The sequence below is a fragment of the Hevea brasiliensis genome, chromosome 14, assembly GCF_030052815.1.
Source record: "Hevea brasiliensis isolate MT/VB/25A 57/8 chromosome 14, ASM3005281v1, whole genome shotgun sequence".
NCBI lineage: Eukaryota > Viridiplantae > Streptophyta > Magnoliopsida > Malpighiales > Euphorbiaceae > Hevea > Hevea brasiliensis.
In genome coordinates, this window is record NC_079506.1 from 77284683 (window position 1) to 77307217 (window position 22535).

General features: G+C 28.3%; 1 protein-coding gene across 1 annotated transcript; it reads right to left on the minus strand.

Moving 5' to 3' along the window:
• Positions 1 to 13756: 13756 nt before the first annotated feature.
• Positions 13757 to 21877, minus strand: LOC110645842 (glucomannan 4-beta-mannosyltransferase 9). Its single transcript, XM_058133296.1, has 9 exons — positions 21234 to 21877; positions 20996 to 21094; positions 19816 to 20068; positions 16688 to 16798; positions 16040 to 16176; positions 15808 to 15921; positions 15427 to 15626; positions 15125 to 15319; positions 13757 to 14169 (listed from the first exon to the last, which is right to left on the minus strand). Exons 1-9 carry the CDS (start codon positions 21525 to 21527, stop codon positions 14007 to 14009), a joined length of 1566 nt encoding a protein of 521 aa, XP_057989279.1. The 5' UTR covers positions 21528 to 21877; the 3' UTR covers positions 13757 to 14006.
• Positions 21878 to 22535: the final 658 nt, after the last annotated feature.

Here is a 22535-nt window from a genome sequence, read left to right on the forward strand (position 1 = left end):
TTCTCATTTTCTAGATTACTTGGACTTTGGTCCGGTTAATAAACTATTTGTGGGTTATTATGTTACTCGTATTCTAATCTAGTTAAATAGGACACTCAGATGTTGACCAAGATTACTCAAATCATATTTGAAAGGGAGGAAAGGAAAGAAATTCATTGATAACTATAAAATCACAAGGCATAATTACAAGATTCATGGATCATCTGCCCCTGTTATATTACCAACACTTAGAGGGCTTTTGTCACCACCCTCCTCCTCTCCATCTCCTTCCTCCTTCTCCTAGTAAGTCAATCTAACTCGAAATTATCTCCCTAATCCACTTGACCATTTGTAAGGTCATGTACAAGTCAACCAACCTTTCATTCGAGGACCCAACCTATTGCTCTAGATCTTTTGCTCATTAGGTCACTTGTCTTTTTTTCAAGTTGGCCAGCTTATTAGGAAGCTTGGCCACTCTCTTGTTAAAACTTTCCAAGTAAGACTAAAACTTCTTAAAATGATTGTCTCTCTCCTTTACCACAATCCCTAGGGCACTGCACTTGGTTTGGAGCTCACCATAGCAATCAAAGAGAACTTGAAGGCACTCATGAATAAGATTGTTAGTGGTAATAGCCTCTAAATTCAAGCTCATAAGCATAAAGGATAAGCTCACGGTCTCCTTCTAGCTCAAGGCGAGCTCAATCCCTAAGAAGAGTTAGCTTCCTTCCCAACAGCTCAGCCAAATATAGGTTTTCAGCCACTTGCCCATGCCTCCTCAGAACAGCACCAAGACCACTAGTGCTAGGTGTCACAACTATGTCAATAATAGTAGTAGGAGGAGGAGTCAGATCCTAAATATCTTTAGCATGAATTGGCTCAGTAATGACCATCACAGGGGGAGTAAGTGCCTTTTTACTTTTTTTGCTCTTCTTTTTAAGTGGCTCAATACTCGCCCTACCTTCCCATGTTTTCCTCTTTTAAGCAAAGATCAGTTAAAAAGAATCAAAGCCACTTCCAACCATGTTTACAAGGGGAAAAAGAAATTAGAAAGTATAATGAGAGAAGGAAGTGTTCAAGCATTCTGGTAGTTTTGTCAACACTCGACCTCAATGGCTTGCCCATCTGAGGCCCACCTTCATTTGCTAAGAAAAGAGTGTCAAAAGAAGCAGTATAACTTAGGGTCAGAATCTCTATCCCATATTTCCCTTTCCAACAAGCTTTTTCAAGCTCCTTCACAAAAGTATACTTATTATTATTCGGGATTAGCCTTTCCTTATTTTTTTTGGGTTTCGATGTCTAATTAAGAGAAAATCACCTCCAGCTTTTTCCTTTTTCTAAGGTCAGCATGAAAAATCAATATTTCCACTCCTTATGGGAAGAAGGCAACCTCGTGAATAATGTAAAGCTAATCTTCATAGTAAAGTAACAAAATCATCAATTTATTAGGAAAAGAGCATTTAGAAGTTGTGCAACACTTTAGCTGCCATAAGACTCTTTTCTCGACATAAGGCGAGAAACACAACCAACATCCGCAAGCTATTGGGATGGAGTTGTTAGAAAGCAACATTATGAAATTGAAGGATGCCCATAAAAAGGGATCCAGGGGGGATCTAACACCCACCTTTAATTATGCCTCGTATATCATCAAGGAATTCTCCTGAGATAAAAGATGGTTTGCCCTCATATGTTTTTTCGTTCTATATGCCACCATATATAAAGGGAGGTTATACTCACCCATTATGCTATGTATTTCATCTCCGGAAAGCTTTTGGGTATCATCCCTACTCCAGGAGCACCTTGAATCGCCCTCTTCCCTTGGTAACCATGGCGTGTTGATACAATCGATCATTGATGAAGTGAAATTATATAGGCATTTAGGGTTAATATTCATGGCATTTTATTAGTGTTTAGTCTTTTCTATGTTTATTTTTAAGTGTTTTTAGTAATATTTTAGAAAACTTATTAATTTAACCCAATTCTTTGATTTTTATATTGTATTAGATATTTTTACGCAATTCTAGAGCCTAGGATGAGTTAGAAAAAAATCTGGAGGTCAAAAAGTGAAGAATGGAAAGTTAAAAGAATTACATGAGCCATGTAAACTACCCCATGTAACCTCCTGGACCCCGTGCAGCCTTCTAAATAGAAGAAAACTCGAAAAAAACAAAGCTATGGAAAATTACATGGGATACCCCATATAACACTACACAGCCCACGTAATGTCCCCAGACAACAATTCTAATCCTACTTTTCTTCCTTCTAACTCGACTCAGATGGACTTTTAAGGCTTTTAGGACTTTGAAACAAAGATTTTTACACCAGATTTAAATATAATAAGTCAAGATTTAAGGAGAAAAAGAACAAATTTACATTTAAGAGTGCACATTAACTTCAAGAGAGGCGAAGGAGAAACAAATCTACAAGATTACTAAAAGGGATTTTCAACTGAATTTCCAAAAGTCCAAGGCTGCAATTCTTCATCTAGGTTCTATCATTCTATTTTCTTCTTATATCTTTTCTTTATTTTATAAACTTGATTGTAAAACTCATCATGTGTGAGTAGTTTCCTTATTCTAGGGTTAGGGATGTAACACTTTTAGTTCAATTATGGATTTGTTTTGATTTTATTTAATATATTTGGTATTTGTTCTTTGATTCAATCTCTTGTATTCTTAATACATGCTATGTATTGGTACCCACTTAGTATTAATCCTAGATATTAATTGAAGGACTGAAAGGTAAAGATTAATATTGGAATAACAGGGTTTTGAACTTAGGGTTCTTGATATTGAGATAGGCTAGAATTCTATGTGGATCTAACAATTAACCAAGGAACGCAATGGGTTTTAATTAATTTAATCACCATAAAAATAAGGTTTGGATTAATTGAAATACAACTTGAGTGCCTTGAGAGAGGACTTAAGATAACTTAGGATTAATTTCATTGAAAGTAATAAACTCCCATTTATTGAATGAATTGGATTAGGTCTATAATTGATTAAAGTGTAAACCCCTAGCTCTGAAATATTTTTATTAATTAATATTGAAGTTTAGTTAATTTCCTTCATTTAATTTAGATTTAATTACTATTTCTCTGTAACTCAATCATCTAGATAATTAAAATTACTATAGTTTGGTACTCAACACAGTCCTCATGAGAATAATACTTTACTCACTACTTTATTACTTATTAACAATCCATGCAATTGTGAGATTTTGCACAATAGTCACCCTAAAACCTTTTAGAAATTTTGTACTGCAGGAACATTTTCTTCCTCAACCACTATAGCACATTTGGCCCCGCTATAATTGGTGTTGCCTTAGGTGCATCCGTTATTGCGAGATGTGCTTCTCTTTCAAACATTAGTACCTCATGAGGCAAACTTGTTAGATCAAAGGAGGAGGAGGTTGAAGAAGTGCCATGAGACGAACTAATTTTTTCAAGGTGTTGGGTACCAAAACTGATTTGAAATTAAAAAAAAAAAAAAAGGTAAACCATAGAAAGAACTAATATTTTTACCTTAAAATTTAAAATATAGAAGGAAACTCTGATGGTCAAAAATTCAACTCCAATGAACACTATAGCAGGAATGGAGAAGAGAGAAAATGAAAGAGGCAAGGAATGCAAAAATGAGTAAAGGTATTCATCCTTGCACTTATATAGCAATTTGAAATCAATGTAGATGCCCTTGAAACCCTAATAGATGCGCTTAGAGCATCGTGCTGACAAGGTTAATGCATAAATCTCTAAGTAATAGTTCATATCAAACTCTTCACCTTTCACCAGTTACATATTGCCACATGGCAAAGTTCACAAACGCTTACTTGGGAAGATAAGCTTAAATAGAAATCAATCGAAGCTAAAAAGACTCAAATACGAGTAGGGAGGACAAATGATATACAATTACTAAAATAGTACTTGAAGGCGAGTAATGGATAATCGAGTAATGGGTAATGGTGCCCATATTAGGTTCGATTGTGAGTCATTCGAACATTTGCCTTCGACACTTAGATAGGTGTTACTCACCTAAACATATCCCTGAATGCTTAGATCATATAAAAGGATATGGATCCTAAGATAATCACTGTGACTACAATCCTAACACTCATAGGACTCTCAGACAATATGGACTCAAAGTCTCAATCAGTCAAAAACTCCTAATCTTAATAAGAATCTATACTAAAACCTATACAAAAGCCATCAAGTATGTACGTGAATCTCTTAATCGTTATTCCTCATTCATTCACAGTCCAGCTCTTATTACTGACTTAATCATTAGAGTGGCAATCAACTAACTCCACCCACCCAATGTTCTTTGCCCATTAACCATACCCACAAAGAGGAGAACAACATCACAAATGTACCAAAAAAGAAACAAAATCCTTTAATTATATATAAAATTAAGATGAAAAATATGTGGATAGTTAGCGACAACCACATTAATTCATTTCTATTTAAAGATGGGTTAATCACAAAAATTCAACAAAATTTTTATCATTATAAATCCTTTTATAAATTTAACAATGACCAAATTTGTTGTTAATCAACTAAAAAAAAAAAAAAAAACACACACACACACACACACACATAATTGCATTTGGTTTATTTAGAATAATGATGGTTTAACAAGGCATGTTCCTTTACCAAAATAATTTTTTTTGTGAGACTTCTATGTGCTAGGATAGGAATCTAGTTGTTTTTTTCCCCTTTGAAGCATTGTAGATATTAGCCATCCCATTATGTAAAAGATTGGAGAGGAATTTGTTATATTGGTACTACTCCTCTACTCCAAAAATGGTTTATTTATGTGAACAACACTTATCACTTAGCCATGGAGTTATTGCATAATTTAGCCTTAGCATCTACATTAGGGATGGTTCATGATGGGTTCTAGAAGTTTATTTGGAACTTGCCCATTCCTCCAAAGATCAAACACTTTTATAGAGCATGTAATGGGCATCTCCCCGTTGCTGCAATGTTACATCGCAAAGGTATGCATGTGGTTCCCAATTGTGCCCGTTGTGGTGATGCATGTGATCAGCCTGTTATGCATGCGTTATTGAGTTATCTTGCATCCTTATCTATTTGGCAATCATCACCAATCCAAAGGTTGGTCTTTTCTAGTCATCCTAGTTTCTTTCTTTGGTTAAAAGAAGTTAGAGAATAATTCAATAAGATGTTTTCAGCTTTGTTGTGTATTGTTGTGCTTTATGTGGAATAATAGAAATAATTTTATTTTTCATAATCTGGTAATGTTGCTTTGATTAAGTAATTTTGAGAGCTAAGTCATTCCTTATGGAGTTTCACTAGCACAATTCTATAGGTGGCATGGGTTGCTTAAGTAATGGTGCAATAAAATGGATTCCACCTCCATAAGATAAGTCCAAAATGAACTTTAATGCCACTTTGATTAATGGTGTTTGCTATGGTTTAGGTTTAGTTCTACGTAATTATAAGGTGGAGGTAATGTTGTTTAAAGCTTCAAAATTATAGCTGCCACCATATGAGGCTGAAGTTGAAATAACTTGTTTTGGAGTAAGAGTGGCCAAAGAAGCAAGTTTCACTGAGTTCATTTTAGAGTTAGATTCTCTCTCTCTAGTTCATCATGTTCAACACTAGCTAGTGCCTCCCTTATATTTTGGTATCGAATTTAGCAACTCATCATGGAAGTTGAGTGTAACACCCACATTTTTCGACTTCGGAATTTTTATCGTTAATGGAATATTCTGGCCAAATTCAAGATTCCACAGATAATGGAATGGTGGTAGAAAGTGTATGTATATGTATGATATGATGTGTTAAAAACATATTTAAGAATGAAAATATTTTAATTAATTAGACCAAGTAAAGTTTTTAAGTGTGTTTTGGGCAGCAGGAACTTTTGCGGTCGAAGGATGGACTTTCAACAATCGAAGTCTTTTTTATTGTTCAAAAGCCCATTTGGATAGAATGGACTTGACAGCTGAAAGCTGAGCTTTTGGCTGTCGAAAGTCCCCTTGACAACAAGGGTATAAATAGCCCATTTCAGTTTAAATTTTAAAGAAAATTGAATTTTTCTCTCTCTTTCAATTACTGTTGCATGTAAGGAAGATCTACTTTGGATTTTCTTGGCTAATTGGGTGATTAGTGTGTTTTAATGCTTGGATTATCTCTGGATACTCAAGAACTTGAAGATAATTAAGGTTTCTTTCTCTCTCTAGCCATTTTTTTAAAAGGAGAAAGGTACACCTATTCTTTTTCTTACCTTCAAATGCATGTTTGAGTATGTTTTTAGGGATGTGATGACAAGTTTGTATCACATGTAATTTTTAGGTAGTTTTCAACTTTCGGGAATAATAGGTGATTTAATGCATGTATGAATTATTGAAGGTTTTATACTTTGTGTCTTGAGGGAGAATCTTCTGATTGAGCTAGAGTGCTGATAAGCATGAATTGTATATAGGTTGAAAAATATAAAGTTAATTTGAGTTCAATTAGATGTTTTGTTTGAAGTTGAGAAAGATGGTTTTTTCCCTTTTTGATGGATGCATGTAGCATCTAAACATGTATTCAAATTGTTTTATGCCCCTAATATTTGTTTTGATAGTTGGATCATGTCTTGGAACCTTAGGATGAGTTTTGAGAGTTCTTGGGTATGAGTTGCTGCAGGATTTTGACTTGGAAACTTTAGAAATTCCAACGTTCGATTGCTGAAATAATAGTTTTTATCAGTCGAAGTCATGTAATTTCTCATGAAAATATAAAAAATTTCTAGGCTTAATAGCCGAAGTCCAAGACTTGAACAACCATAGTCACTGTTAGATTAAAAGGATTTTTAAGGCTCAAAACTTCGATAGCTGAAGTCCAGGACTTCGGTAACTACAGTAGCTATTGCCTAAAAAGGGCAGCCGATGTTCAAGACTTTGACAGCCAAAGTTGGCTCTGCCAATCTTATTTCTCCTTTAGTTTTATGGCTCCAAAACATAATTTTACTATCCGAAAAGACCTAGAATCATTTGTTTGATGTATATATAGAGTTTTAGAGCTTTGAATAACTCCTTAGGTTCCGATGTTATAGGATCAGACTTGAGAGATTCAGGAAGCTAAAGATCCAAGGCTATCTACCATTCGAGTGAGATGCTTGATAGGCTACAAAAGGTGAATAACACTAACCTTAATGAATGTAATTTATTTAAATTAAATTCATGATCATTCACATGCATCATTTCATTGTTATTAGGATGTATGCATCTAAAACACAAATATATTACATTTTTGCATATTTATTGTTGATGCTTGATGGTTTGGATGATCCACTGGCCTTCCCCTTATTATGGATATGATATATATTATGATATGATCATGTATGATATGTGGTGATAAGACCAGGTAAGGCCTAATAAGCCCCTGGCTCACTGTTTATTTAAGTGAAAGTCCTGAGAAGCCTTTGTATGAGCCAGACACATTGGATATATTACTGATTAAGCAAAAGTTCTAAGGAGCCTCTGTATGAGTCAGGCACATTGGATCTAGGAGACCACTAGTGGCAAGTCCATCTTATGTGCAATGTCTATGATATGAAAACTCATTTGGATGTTGCATTGCATGTGTATGAAAAGAGAAATATAATTTATGTATATTTGGTTAGTTTACTCACTAAGCTTTTCAAAGCCTACCCTTTTCCTTCAACCCCAGATGCAAGGATGCAGGGATAGATGAGTCCTTTTGGAGAGTGAGTAGTAAGAGTAATTATAGAACTTCTTATTATTGTTGAATGTTTAGCTTAGACATGTAAATTTTAAATGGATAGTTACTGTGCTGGAATTTAGAACAATTATTTAATGTATTGCTTAAGTCTAAGAGATGTATATATGATGTCCAAATCCATAAATAGACTCATTATCTATGTATGCATGTATGATGTAATTACACTTTAGTACTCATATATGAGATTTAAAGGTTTAATTTATGAACCAGTTTTATTATGAAATGTTTATGTACATATGTGAAAAGTAAAGCGTAATCATCTTTGAGTTGCTTATATTGTGGATTTTATGAGATAAGTTCATGTTTGATAGATCTTTAGGCTTGCTACGAGTTCCGGCAGCTTCAAGTTGACCCGATCCCTAGTGCCGGTAGCGACCTTAGTTTGGGGTCATTACATTGAGTTGTATGCTTTAGTCTGCTTTATTTATGTTCCATGTGATGCTAATATGGTTGCCCATTCTATGCCTAAGTTTGCAACTTCTCTTTCTAGTGAGGAGTTATTGTTGATGGAAGAGGTTCCTCATTCAATCTCTGCTTTTGTTGCTTTGGACTTTTTGTCAGACTAGTTCTTGGTTAATGAAATTTTATTTCTCAAAATAAATTTTGATCATTTTATATACTAGAGTTTTGCATTTGGCTTCTTTTAAGTCACTATCGAAAAATTCCATTAATAAGACTGTTTGTTTCATGGAATATCAAAAATATTTTTCATGGAAATTATTTTCTAAAAAAAGTTTTTTATGAAAATATTTTACATTGTTTGGTTGCAATATTAAATTAAAGGTATGTGTTTATTTCGTCATTTTTCTTACAAATGACTTAATTTTCTCATTGACCAAGAATACATTTTCTGTTAACCCATTTCCTCGAGTGACCTAAATACTAAAAAATACAAAAAATACTTTTCAAAAAAATATTTTCTGAAAATAAACGGAGCTAAATTGTAAAACTTTTATAGTGTTGACAAGTTTCATATATTTTTTTTAATTTATTTGTGGTGTTATTTAATATCATTTAACTTTGGACTATGTTAAAAATTTATTTAAGGGTTAAATTTTTTTGTTTTGTTTAAACGTCACTGAGTAAAACTTAAACTCAAAATCTTACAACTTTAGATACGATTCGAATACTATTGAGTTAAAATTCATTGTAATTAAATTAACTTTCACATATAATTTTAGGAGCTTAAATGCCTTAAGCAATTACTTTTAGAAAATTAAGATAACTTTTTTTGAAACAAAGAAAATTTAAAAGTAGAGTTTCGTATACTCATATTTGTCAATTTTTCAAATAAAAACTATAAAGCTAGTTTTCTAGTTTTTGAGAATTTAATTAAAATTTAGAAACCATTTTTAAGTTGTTTCCTACACTTTTTTTAACAAAATTCATATTTTCAAAATAAAAAATAATAATTTTTATAGCTAAAATTATATTATAAATTTTTCATAACTAAAATCAAGTAATTATTTAAAAACATTTATCTACAATAACAAAAAAATTTATATTAACATAAAATAAATAAATAAATAAATAGATTTAAAAAATTTCAAAGAAAAATAAGTTTATAAATATATTTTATATGATTTAATTTTTTAGCTATAAAATATAAATATTTTTTAATTAAAATTTATTTTTATTATTAACAAATAAATTAATTCATTTTTTAAAATTTTTATTTTTCATTAAAATAAAAATTAAATTTTTAAAAATAAAAAAATTATTTTTAACAAATAAATAAACCTTTAAATAGTGCTATATCGTGGTTTTCTTGTACATAATTTCATGGGTCTGGATTCGAATTTTGAATCTTTTGATTGAGAAGACTTGATATCATATCAAAAAAACACTCAACCTAAAAAATTAAATTTATAAATGAGAGTTTTAAAAATAATTCTATATTTCTCTATTACATCTGCCGATGATATCTTTTCATTACAAATTTTATTCAAAGAAAATAAAATTAATAATTCAGAATATATATATATATATATATATATATATAAGAGCCTTTAATTGACGATTCATTAATGAAGGTTTTTAAATTGTTGACATTTTTTTTTTCCTACAATTCTTATATATTCGAAATCAAAATTTAACAATCCTAAATATAAATTTTAATATCATTAAATTAAAACTCATTCGTAATGCTATCCTTTTTATTAGGAATGACAATAGATCAAATGTTTATAGACATATCATCTAGTTGAACTCTAATAAAATAAATTTGGGTAATATGTAATCAAGTTTAATATAGATTTGGATTTGAAAAATAATAATGATTATGGATTAGATCAAGTTTAAATTTTGTATATTGGGTACCCATTATTTGAACTCCTTTATATAAATAATTAATTAAATATAAAATATAAGTTTTTAATATATATATATATATATTATTTTAAAATAAATAGAATTTAAATATTTTATAAAATTATTAATTTTTTTAAAATATCAATTATTATTAATAAAAATATCTTTTATGTACATTATTAATTAAAATATATAAAATTAAATGAGTTCAAGTATTATTCAGGTAATAATAATATGGTTTGGGATGAATTCAGGTAGTTGATAATAATTTTAATCAGGTTTGAGAGGAGTTCAGGTAGTGTAAATATTAATTAGATTCATATTTAAATATAGTAATTTTTGTGAGTATCGTACTCATTGCCATCTTTACTTTTTAATATCTCAGATAAATGAAAACAAAGAATAAATGCAGAATTTAATATAGAGGGGATAATAGTTGTATAATTATTATAATAATAAAAAATTATAAATTATGCTTTTGTCAAATAATAATTAATATTTATTATTTTTTATAAATTATATATTTTATTTTTTAAAATTATAAATCATATATTTTATTAATTTCAAGTAATTAAAAAAAAACTTAACCAAAACGTCTATAACACACTTAAATCAGCAAATTTAACCCATACATCCAATATAAAACTCAAAATATTAAGTGAAAAAGCTTGATAGAAAGCCTTATAAAATAAGGCATGGTCCCTCTCAAAATGTGAAATTAGCATGTCCTAATGTAAGGCGGACGTAGATTATATATTGAGGGGGCAAAAATTAAATACTTATAGATTTATTATTATTAATAAAAAAATTTTAATTGTACTTTTTTTTATTACAATTAGTTTTATCTGAGACTTGAACTTAAAACTTTACACTTAAGAAAATAATTTTAGTATCATTTAACTAAAACTCATATAGTACAAAATTGCACTTTTATCAAACGATATTCAATATTTATTATTTTTGATAAATTATATATTTTATTAATTTTAAATAATTAAGAAAAACTAAAAAAAAAAAAAGTTTCTTGCCACACTATCATTAATATGCTCAACTTATACACCAGGCATAAGATCTAAAATATTGTGTGAAACAATTTAATATAAAAACATCAAAATATAAAACAGGATATAGGAAAACTCCTCCAAAAATATTTACAAAATTAATTGTAATAAATTGTCTAACAATTAAAATTATTCTAAAAAAACTCAATATTAAAAATTTTCCTTCCTCAATACTTGAAAAAAAAAAAATTTTCACATAAAAAATAACAATTTATATTTTAATTTTTGGTACTTTCTAATTAAAAATTATAGTAGCTTTAACAAAGTAAATAATATTCATTCATTAAAAATTAAAATAGTGAAAAATAATAAATTAATGATATATATATATATATATATAATATCTTATTATTTCTTTCATAATTCGTCTTCTTTTAATTTGTGAAAACATAAATTTTATATGGATAATTTACAACATCGTAATTATTAAGATATTTGAAATTAATAATAATTTATTAATTTAATAATATAATATTTTTAAATTAAATTTTAAGTGCAACTTCGTTGCTCTCAAAGTATTTTCAAACAGTTTATATATATATTTTATAGTTTGTACGGTAAAGTTAAAAAAAAAAAATTATGACTCACCTCTTATCCATGCATGCGCGCAGCAAGAGAGATTATTATGTGTGTTCAATATATATGAATTATTTTTTATAATTATATGAAATTTAATTTTTATATTAAAGAGTATTTATTTTTTTTATGTGAGAGATAATATCACTTTTATGTGTATTAAAAATATTTTATAATTTTTTTAAAAAATTAATATATATGTATTTTTTCTTTTTGAAAAAGTTTTGGTTGGGGGGAGGGGAGAGGTGTGGGGTGGTGGGGGTGTTGATGTTGTGGCCCTAGCCAGAGGGAAATTATAACTAGATTAGAACAATTAATAATAAAGTTGTTGGAATCCTCTCATCGCTCTCTGTTTTGTTTTCTGAAATAAAATCTTCACACGTTCAATTAATAAGATATTAAAGTTAGTTTATATGGTTAGGTTGAACTCCCAGTATAAATTCAAAATTCTCCTCATGAAAAATATCCTCCTCTTTGCTTTAAATTAAGTTTACAAGTAATTAGTGTAGAACCGATAAGTTGGTAGTCTTTGTATTTATGTTGTATGTGAGAGAAATAATCTAGTTATATTTATTTTTCTTTTCATAATGGATTGTTAATTACAAGAAAATACACTACTAGTGATGTTAATAATTTTATTTAATAACACTAATTTTATTTAATAATGCTAATTAATGTTCTTAAATGTTTACTGACGCTTTCTTAAATATCAGCATTTGTGTTGCTATAAATGTTGTCACCTTATATTTCTGCAGCACAAGATCGGTAACATTAATTTGTCAATACTTTGTTTATAAGTTTCACCAAATAAATGACACAAGGGCTCTGTATTCATAAAACTTGCCAATGCTTTTCCTTTACTCATCTCCATATTGGTAACACTTAGGTTCATTAGCATTGCCACGTAAACGACACTTGTTCTTTAAAAGTTCCAAAATTAACGACACATAGTCGGCTACACTATGGATATATAATGTCCCAAATGTGGTGATACTCATTCTACAAGCATCCCAAAATGGACGATTCACTTTATATTTTGTGGGATTATTCTCATAATAAGTGGTATCAAAGACAGATTCAAAATATTGATGTTGACGAGTATAAAATTTAAAGCGAAATTATTTAATAGAATCCTATTAGAATGGATTCAAGTTTAAAAAATATCACATATTAGGATTCGGATTATTTTTAATTTTATATATTACCTAAATCTATTTATATAAATAGTTAATTAAATATGATATATTTTTTATAATAATATTTATAAATTTTACATATTTTATTTTAAATAAATAGAATTTAAATATTTTATAAAATTTTAAAATATATATTATTAATAAAAAAATTATATTTTATGTAGATTATTAATTAAAATATATAAAATTAAATGAGTTTAATATTATTTAAGAAATAATAGTTAAATTTGAGATAGTTTGAATAATTTAAAATAAATTTTAATTAGATTTAAAATAAATTAAAATATTAAAAATAATAATCGAGTTGAAATTGATAATTTTCGCATGTATATATAAACTCTTTTTCAATTGATTAAAAAAAAAAAACTTTTTTTCAATTAAATGAAGGTATTTCTTTTATTGTTAAATAAATTTACATTCATGTGGCGATAAGTTGATCAAAACGCACGTGCTTTCAACTAATTAATAATTCTGTAATTAGGAATTGAAGAAAAGTGTAAAGGACACAAATGGGCAGACAGGGTAAGTGTAGAACATCTGATTCCAATTTAAGCATCTTTTTCACCTTTAAATTTTATCCCAAGTTAAAAAAAAAAAAAAAAAAAAAAAAAAAAAATCAAGGTTTGGTATTGCTATATTCTTGTTCACCTTTAAATTTCATGTCAATTAAAAATAAAAAAAAAAACCAATATTTAGTATTAGTATAGTTCTGTTGAGAAAAATATTTTTTAAATATATTAATTAGAAATTATTAAAAATAATTTAAAATTAAATTAAATAAATTTTAATTATAATAATAATATATTTTTTTAAATTACTTTTTTTTTCAACCTGTAAAATATTTTTTTTTCTGAAAACCAATTTTAATTCTAATTTGATACCAAGCAGACACTAAATCATTTGCTTTGCACCAAACTCCATATAGACATACACTCATTTGCAGCTTGGCCTATTGAATTTTCTACTTCAAAGGAGAAAAAAAAAGTTGTTTCTGTAACAGAACCTTCCTTATGTTCAATATTAAAGAATGACCAGAATTTACTTTATAAACAATTGAAAAATTAAGGAACCAAAGGATAATTTCTTGGAGAATGAAAAATACTAGAGAAAATTCATTCTTGGTCAAGACTTTTTGGGCTAAGAGCTGGGGACGAAGGTCCCAACATACCCAATTCCTGCAATGAAGAAGGCTATGGATTGGAGGAAGAGATATATGAAGTAACTGTTCTTTCCAAAGGCAAAATCATAGCACCCACATAAGAAGAGATAGGCTCCAACACCAAGCTCTAGCAGATGCATTCTGTTTATATATGCAAACAACAAAAAAGCCTCTGTCAACTCCATATTGTGAAATTTTTCTACCAAGCTTTTGCTTATAACATATATCTGCATAATTAGACATCATCTAAAGACTTTTTTTTTTATATTATAATATAGTCCCTAAGGTTTGAATTAATCAACAACTTAGTTCTTTTATTTTTAAAATCAAACAATTTAGTCTCTTACTTTTTACTATATATACAGATTGGTCCATCCATCCAATTTTCTTTACCATTAATTACAACAAAAATTATCAAAATTTTCTTAACTCTATTTTCAATATAAAACAATTAAGAGACTATTTTGTTAATAAAATAAAAACTCATAAGACTTAGTTGTTTCGGGTTGAAAATAGAATTAATGATATTTTGATAGTTTTGCTATAATTAATGGTAAAATTAAATGGTACTTGGGTAGAGAAACTTATCTATATATATAAAATAAAAAGTGAGGGACTAAATTGTTTATTTTGAAAATATAAAGTCTAAGTTATTGGTTTTATCAAAACTCAAGGACTATATTATAATAAACCCTTTATATATATATATATATATATATATATATATCCATTAATTACAACTAAAATATCAAAATTCCCTTAATTCTATATTCAATTTAAACTAATTAAGATACTATTTTATTAATAAAACAAAAATGCCAGGTACTTCATTTTTATATTAAAAATATAATTAAGGGCATTTCGATCATTTTCACTAAAATTAACAATAAATTAGATAAAAATTAAGCACACTAATGTGTATATATAATAAAAAATGAATGACTAAATTGTTTGATTTTAAAAATATAAAGACTATATTGTTGATTTCACCAAAACTAAGAGACTATATTATAATTTACCCTTTTTGTATTTGAATTATTTTTTAGCTAAATACCATGGTCATTGAAATAAATAAGGATTTCAACATTAAGTTTACCTTTCTCCAATCCTGAGGCGAGGCTTCCTGGGAGCTTTGGCAGTTGATTTAATCTTGAGAGCATCTCCTAGCTTTTCAGTGACAACCCATTCATTCACTCTTCCTGCCTCCAACAAACCTATAAATGTTGCCTTGGTTCGATGCAGAGACATGACATTCTCAAATAGAACCCAAAAAATCAATAGATGGAGTGATCTACAAAATGATACAGTAGATAGAGTAGCTGAATCATTACTAGACCGTACAATTTGAAGTTCTGAACAGCAATTCAAGAAATTTAAATGAAGAGTGTGGAAGGAGACCTTGGAGTTCCAACAGCATTAAGGAGAGTAATAGTAGAAGGAATATAAACAGAACCCCACTTGGGAACTTCTACTTCAGGTACCAAAACAGTTGCAGGCAAAACAACACAATAAAATAGGAATGTGATAATATGAGCTACGATCTTTCTAACGAAGAAGAAGCTGTAGATCACATAAAACTTCTTCCACATCGACACTTTCTGCAGAAGATAGTACATGATATCAGTAGTTAAACTAGGAAGATTGTCCAAAATCATATTTGATTCTCAATTTATGTGTGTATATATGCTCTCGTGGAGGTCACAGGTTCGAACGATGGAAACAGCCCCTATGCAAAGCAACATAAGTGTTGAATGTTTCGTGCACGGGTTACGTGTTTACCTTGTTTCTCATTATTTCCATTGCCATTTTCTTGAAGAGATTTGCAGGGCCACAAGACCATCTGTGTTGCTGGTATCGATACGCTTTGAATGTACTCGGCAATTCATTTTTCACCTAAAATACAAGAATCAAACCAGGTTTTGCATGTGCTTTTATGGCACAAGTAACAAATTAAAAGCAAATTTGAACAGAAGGCTAATAGATGGTAATTATGGGTGCATTTTGTAGATACCTTGAGGTCAGAAATATAAACAAACTTCCAGCCTTTTAGACTTGCTCTGACAGCCAAATCCATATCTTCCACTGTTGTTCTATCCTTCCATCCTCCTGCTTCATTGATAGCTGAAATTCTCCATACACCAGCAGTTCCTGCATTGCATATAGAAATTGGAAATGGCAAGGTTAAGATCGTATATGGAAAGCAGGGAGTCTAGTGCACCGCAGATTTTTTTTTTTTTCAATACAATCGGCTCTCATTAAAACTTAAACAGTCAACTTCGTAGTACTGAGAGACAACTCCCGTACCACTGAGTTAAACCTTGTCGGTACGTACTACAATTTTTTTTGTTAAAGAAAGAGAAACATTTATTTTTGTAACTTAAATTACCTTATTTTCTCAAAAATATTTTTTAAAAAATATTTTTTAACATTTAGAGCAGGTTAATGAAAAATATTTTATTTATTAAAGAAAAATTAAGTCTTTTTTATATTTTAATAATTATATTCAAATCATAGATATATTTTTTGTATCGTTAGTTTAACTTTACAACTAAACAATAGAAAATATTTTTATGAAAATATTTTTTAAAAAATAATTTTAATGAAAAACACTTTCTTTTGTGAAACAAATGAGAAGCTTTAGTTTTAAGATGGTTTGTACCATTGAATCCAAAGAAGGCATAAGTTGAAGAGCCTACTTCTTGCTCCACTGTGAAATGGTAATCCAATGACATTTCTTGCATCCTTGTCATCAAGCATTCATCAGCATTAACTACAAAGCCACCCACCCAAGAATCATAATCAGATCAAATTGCAGGACAGAATCCATTTTTTTAAGCACATTTCAAATATTTTTTAGCATATAAATCATTTAATGAACTAGAACCATAAATTCATTAGAATAAAGTTAACACTTATCAAAAAGAGGGGTCGATTTGAAAACACATATATTTTTATAGAATATTATAATAAAAAGGGGGTCAATTGACCCCTCATTTATCAAGGTGAATCCGCCATTGAATAAATAAAAATAAAATAAAGAAGTGCCTATTTGAAAATAAAGCTCAAATCTATTATTACACTTTTGGTTAAGGCTCAATTAGATCAAAATAAGTTTTGTTCAAATTAATTTACAACTTCTAATTCAAGCAAAATTTAGCCTTTTTTAAAAAAAAAAACTTAAAATATTAGTTCTTTAAAATTTTAATTAATAAAAATTATTTTATATTTTATATAATTTTTTATTAATTATTTAAAAATTAAAGCATAGTTATTAGACTCGGTTAGAGTTTGACCCGACTAAGAAATTAAATCAACAAGTCATTACTTAAACCATTAGATAGCTAATTCAATCATTAAACCATTAAAAAATAATTAAATATTATATCTGTTAATATAAATAAATAAATTTAATTAATTAAATTTTTTTCCAAATCAAACTTCATGTTACATTTACATGCACATTTTAATGATATATTTATATTTTGAATAAAAATATTCAAAATTTAAATATTATTATGAAGTATTGTTTTAATATTTATATAATACATGAAATAAACAAGATTTTTTATCAATAAATAATATTAATTCATTAAAATTATTGATTTAAGTTTTTGGTCAAAAACTTTTATTTCAGCAAAATATTTTCTGCTCTGTTTTCTTCAATGCCCTTCACTGACGCATCTTCCTTGAGCATGGATTCATTGCGGTAAACTAATGACGCAGCGTGTATCATGAGATTTACATATTTGTATCTTAAGTTTATAATAGATAATATATTTAGATAAATGTATTCTTTAATCTTAAATCAAAATATACTGATCAATGAGAAATTTTTATCTAAACTTAGTTTATTATTGACCCAAAATATAAATATGTGAGATTTATATATTTAATAAGTGAATCTCATAATATATTTTGTGTATTGAATCTATGATGAATGAAATCTAGATAAGAAAAATCTTTGATTAATTAAGTTGAAAAGCTTAATTTGAGCCTAACTGATCATCGCTAAAAGTTCGAGGGCATATTTTCAATTTATTTCTAAATTAATTATTCTTTCATTTTCTGACAATATCTAATAAGTACATATAATTCTGTCCTTCTCTTAATTCCTTTCATCATAGACGCAGACAACATCTGTTCTCAACCATTGAATATATGATGATGTTGAAGCCAAGTGATTTCATTTGCTAAGTAAGAGAATACCCACAACTTGAAAAATAATTTTCATTATATGAAAACCCAATTTTCATATTTTATTTGCTGCTTAAAAAAAAAAAAATTCACAGCCCATTTGGGTCATATGACCCTATCTACAATCACTTTCAGGAGTGCCAATTGAGCCTATGCAAGCTAATTAGTAGCAAGTAAAGCTAATGATTCATATTTACTACTAATCAATCCTAAGGGTCTATTTGTATTATTGTTTGAATTACTATTGAAAAAAGCACTTTTAAAAATGTAAATAAGAGATTATTAAAAATTAATTTAAAATTAAGTTTGATATGTTTTAATCATAATAATTTTAAAATAATAAAATAATTTTTTTAAATTATTTTTTTAATAATATTTAAAATGATATATTTTTTTTCCCTAAGAACCCCAATGTCAAACAGGGCTTGAATGGATCATCACATAAGAAAGTGACAAGTTCCTAAACAAGCTTAGTTCATAGCATCATAAGAACAAGGGTGCAAGGCATACTAAAGGGTCTATTTATCTGAAAGTGACAGGGCTGCCCCTAAAATTTACCAATCTTCTTTCAATTTATTGTTCATGTATCAACATCAGGGTTTAATTAATTTATCAAAATGACTGTGGATTCTCAATTGCTGTATTAATTAATTAGTTAGGTTCTTTCAATGGTAAATCATGGAAGGTGTCACTTTCCTTTACCAATATAGACACCTACTGCATGACTGGTGATAGCTGGCCAAGCTTGAACAAGAGACTTGAATCAAAATGTTGAAGGACAAGCTATTTGGTTGGTCAGATTGTCAAAGGGAAGTGGTAAGAGATTAGTGGGGAAAGGAGTGAGAAGGAGACAAAGAGACCTAAAATGACATGAAAATGAGTGATATTAAAAAATTTATAAATTTTAAATATTGATGCAGAATTAGTATACAATAAAGTTGAATACTAAAAAAAAATCATATAGTTAATCTAATTAGCAATGATGGATCAAAGGGGTTGGTGGAAAGCCACCAACATTTTAAAATTTTAATTTTTAATTGAGAGACTAATTTGAACTTGAGCATATCTTTAATAGACTCTTATATTTAGTTAAAAAAAAATTTCTAATAAAAGTTTAAAATATTAATATGTATTTATTGATTTAATTAGAAAAAGAAAATTATTCAGTCCATATTCTTTAAATTTTTTATTGGCTCAATAAAAATAAAATAAATTGGCGACTAATATTTTTTAAATTTCATTTTAAGTAATAAAAAAAATAAATTTTAAAAACTCAATAGGTAAAACACATTAAAAAGACACTTAAATTAAAATATTATATTCATCACTTGCCTTCTTATATTTAATCACAAGGCATCTTAGTTTAGTTCATTGTTGGTCCCATAAATCTAAATGTTGCGTCATCATTACCAATTAAGTTGGTATTAAGCAGACACAATTGCTAAATTAGATATTTAATTATTTTTTATTTGTATCATAATCATAAACCAAATCTATAATTCGAACTTTTAACATTAATATAAGATAAAGGATCACAATTAACATATAATTAAGGAAGAGTAGCACTAAAAATTAGAAAAGAAAAGATAGTACCAAATTTCCAGCGAGCTTGAACAAGAGCAATGTGAGGGTTGTGAACAAGAAAAGGAATGGTGCGCCAAAGGAAGTCAGGCTCAGGCTGAAAGTCAGCGTCAAAAATGGCAACATAATCACATTGTTTCACATAACTGTGTTTCATTCCTTCTTTAAGAGCTCCTGCTTTGTACCCATTTCTGTTATCCCTTATCTCATACTTTATATTTATTCCTTTGCTTGCCCATCTCTGACATTCTATTTCCACCATGCTCTGTTTTATATATTACAAAAATAACCAAAAAAAAAAATTAACCAATTTTTTTAAATAAATAAAATATTTATTAGGAAAGAGGGAAAATGATTAATACAATTTGATTTGTGTTCTTTATCAGTGAATAGCATAAGATTTTAAATTTCTAAAAGTTTTATGTAATATATAATAATTTAATTCATAAAAAAATTATAATATTTTAAAGATTAAAATGTAATTAAATTTTAAAATTTTTAAAGATCAAAATATAATCTAATTTATAGTATGCCACCAATCACACTATATTTAAAAAAATAATAATAAAAAAATCCAATATAATGTTGAGCCATTACCAAATTTGAAGGGGTAAAATTATTAATATTGAGATAAAAAAGAGTTTCCACTTATTATTTTCTAAAAAGAATTGGTCAATTTGACACAATTCTAAATTAAATGGCTTCATTTGGGAAGAATTCTCGTATAATCATGTTATTTTTGACATAATTTTTATTTTTTAAAAATAATTTTTAATTAAAAAATTAAATTCTTTTACTTCCTAAGTTTTCAAACGTAATAATTAATATAGAAAAAGTTAATTGAATTAAATTTTTTTAAAATTCAAATTTTTAAGCAGGAATAATATAAATTTTTACCCAAAAATTACTAATAACATTCTAAGCACAGGGTACAAGTATCTCAAAGCTTGGGGTTAGAAGTAGGTAGGAATTAGAATACATGAAAACTTTTATCTTGATAAAAAACGGTGAAAATCACATATATAAAATAAGTGAGATTCATATATTTATATATTAAATTTATAATAATTATATTTAAATTTTTTTTTTCTAAAAAGTAACAGAGTTTACAAAATTTTTGGGCATTGTGTAATTTATTATTATTATTATTTATAACATATCAGCAGTTCAATAGTGAGTTAGAAATAGAAACCTTAATGGCAGGGTCTGTTGAATCATCAAGCACTTGGATTATGATTCGATCTGACGGCCATGAAAGCCCACATGCAGCTCCGATGGACAATTGATAAACCTGCATATTCCATAGAACAGTACAATAGGAGTTAGACGAAAGAGAGCTAGACATTCATATAGCTTAATTCACTAATAATATTTAAAAAAAAAAGACTTATTTAATTAAAAAAAAAAAGCTTGTAAACTTGAGAAAGTACCTCTTTTTCATTGTACATTGGAATTTGAACAAGAACCAAAGGATAAGCAGAATTGCCAAGCTCAATATCATCCTTCATGGCCTCCCATTTGTACCTTTTGTTTGGTTTCCTTCCAAACAACTTTACAAAAACAATGACAACACCCATATACATCCTTTCAATGAAGAGCATTATTGACATTACTAAGCATATTATCACCAATAACTTCAAGACGGGCAAGATCAATGGTGCTTTCAATACTTGCCAAATCATAGTAAGTTGGCCAGTGATACCTTTAGAAGAAAGAGGATCCATGGGACTAGCTATTTGTGAGACTATTGGTGCTTGATGTTTATAAAGGGAAGGTTTTGTATTACCCTTTGCGAAAAGAGCAAGAATACTTGTTTTTTCTACTTCTCAGATTTATTTTTGCTTTCGAGTTACGTTTAGGCAATGTGGAAGAAAAGTAACTACTAACTAGCTAGCTAGCTGGACTAGTGCATGTGAGAGTTACTTGATTATTGAAGTTGTTCAGTGTTCACTCCATTGCAGAAGCAAGATCCACAATAGCTCTCTTTCTTGCTAAAGAAAACCAAGAAAAAGTAAAACCCATGCATTTTAATAAGCTTCTTTTCTTGAAGAGAATTGTTCTCTGGTCTCTTCTCTTCTATATCTAAAGGAAAAGAAAACCTGAGTTACTAAACATACATGTAGTGCTTTTATAATATAGAAATTAAGGTTGAAAGTATCCTCTGCTCTGAACTTTGCATGAAAAGTTATTTACCATCCTCAATTTTAGTTGCATTCTCTTGATACTGGAACTTATAAAACTATAACTACTTAATCTCTACAATGGTGAACACACGAACATGACTAGCACTTTAAGGGTTTAATAGTTATACTTTTATAAGTTCAGGTTGTTATGTATCTCAGGTATAAGTTTTTTCCTGAACTCTATTCAATAAAATAATCGCTTATAAAAAAAAGTTAAAAGAGATTTAATAGTTATACTTTTATAAAGTGCATATATCGAATGAGATGAAATTAAATGTGAGGGCGCGGATTCTTTTGCACAAAAGTAAGAAATCAAAGGGGTGTGACAATTGCAAGCTCGAACTCATATGAGAATGAATTTAACAATTATTAGATTAAATATATATATATATATATTCATGCACTCTTTATAGATATTTTAATTAATTTTACATATATCTCGTTGTTAAACTCATTCCCTTTTAAATTCAAACTTATATTAGATGTACCGGAAACTTAAAGAATGTGTTGGGGTTAGAAATTAAAGAATAATAATTGGTTTAAGTCAAT

Coding starts and splice junctions, on each gene's coding strand:
- LOC110645842 (XM_058133296.1), bottom strand. CDS start 21,527: ATGGATCCTCTTTCTTCTAAAGGTATCACTGGCCAACTTACTATGATT. Junction 21,095..21,233: donor CAATGTACAATGAAAAAGAG/GTACTTTCTCAA, acceptor TGGAATATGCAG/GTTTATCAATTGTCCATCGG. Junction 20,069..20,995: donor CAACAGACCCTGCCATTAAG/GTTTCTATTTCT, acceptor TATATAAAACAG/AGCATGGTGGAAATAGAATG.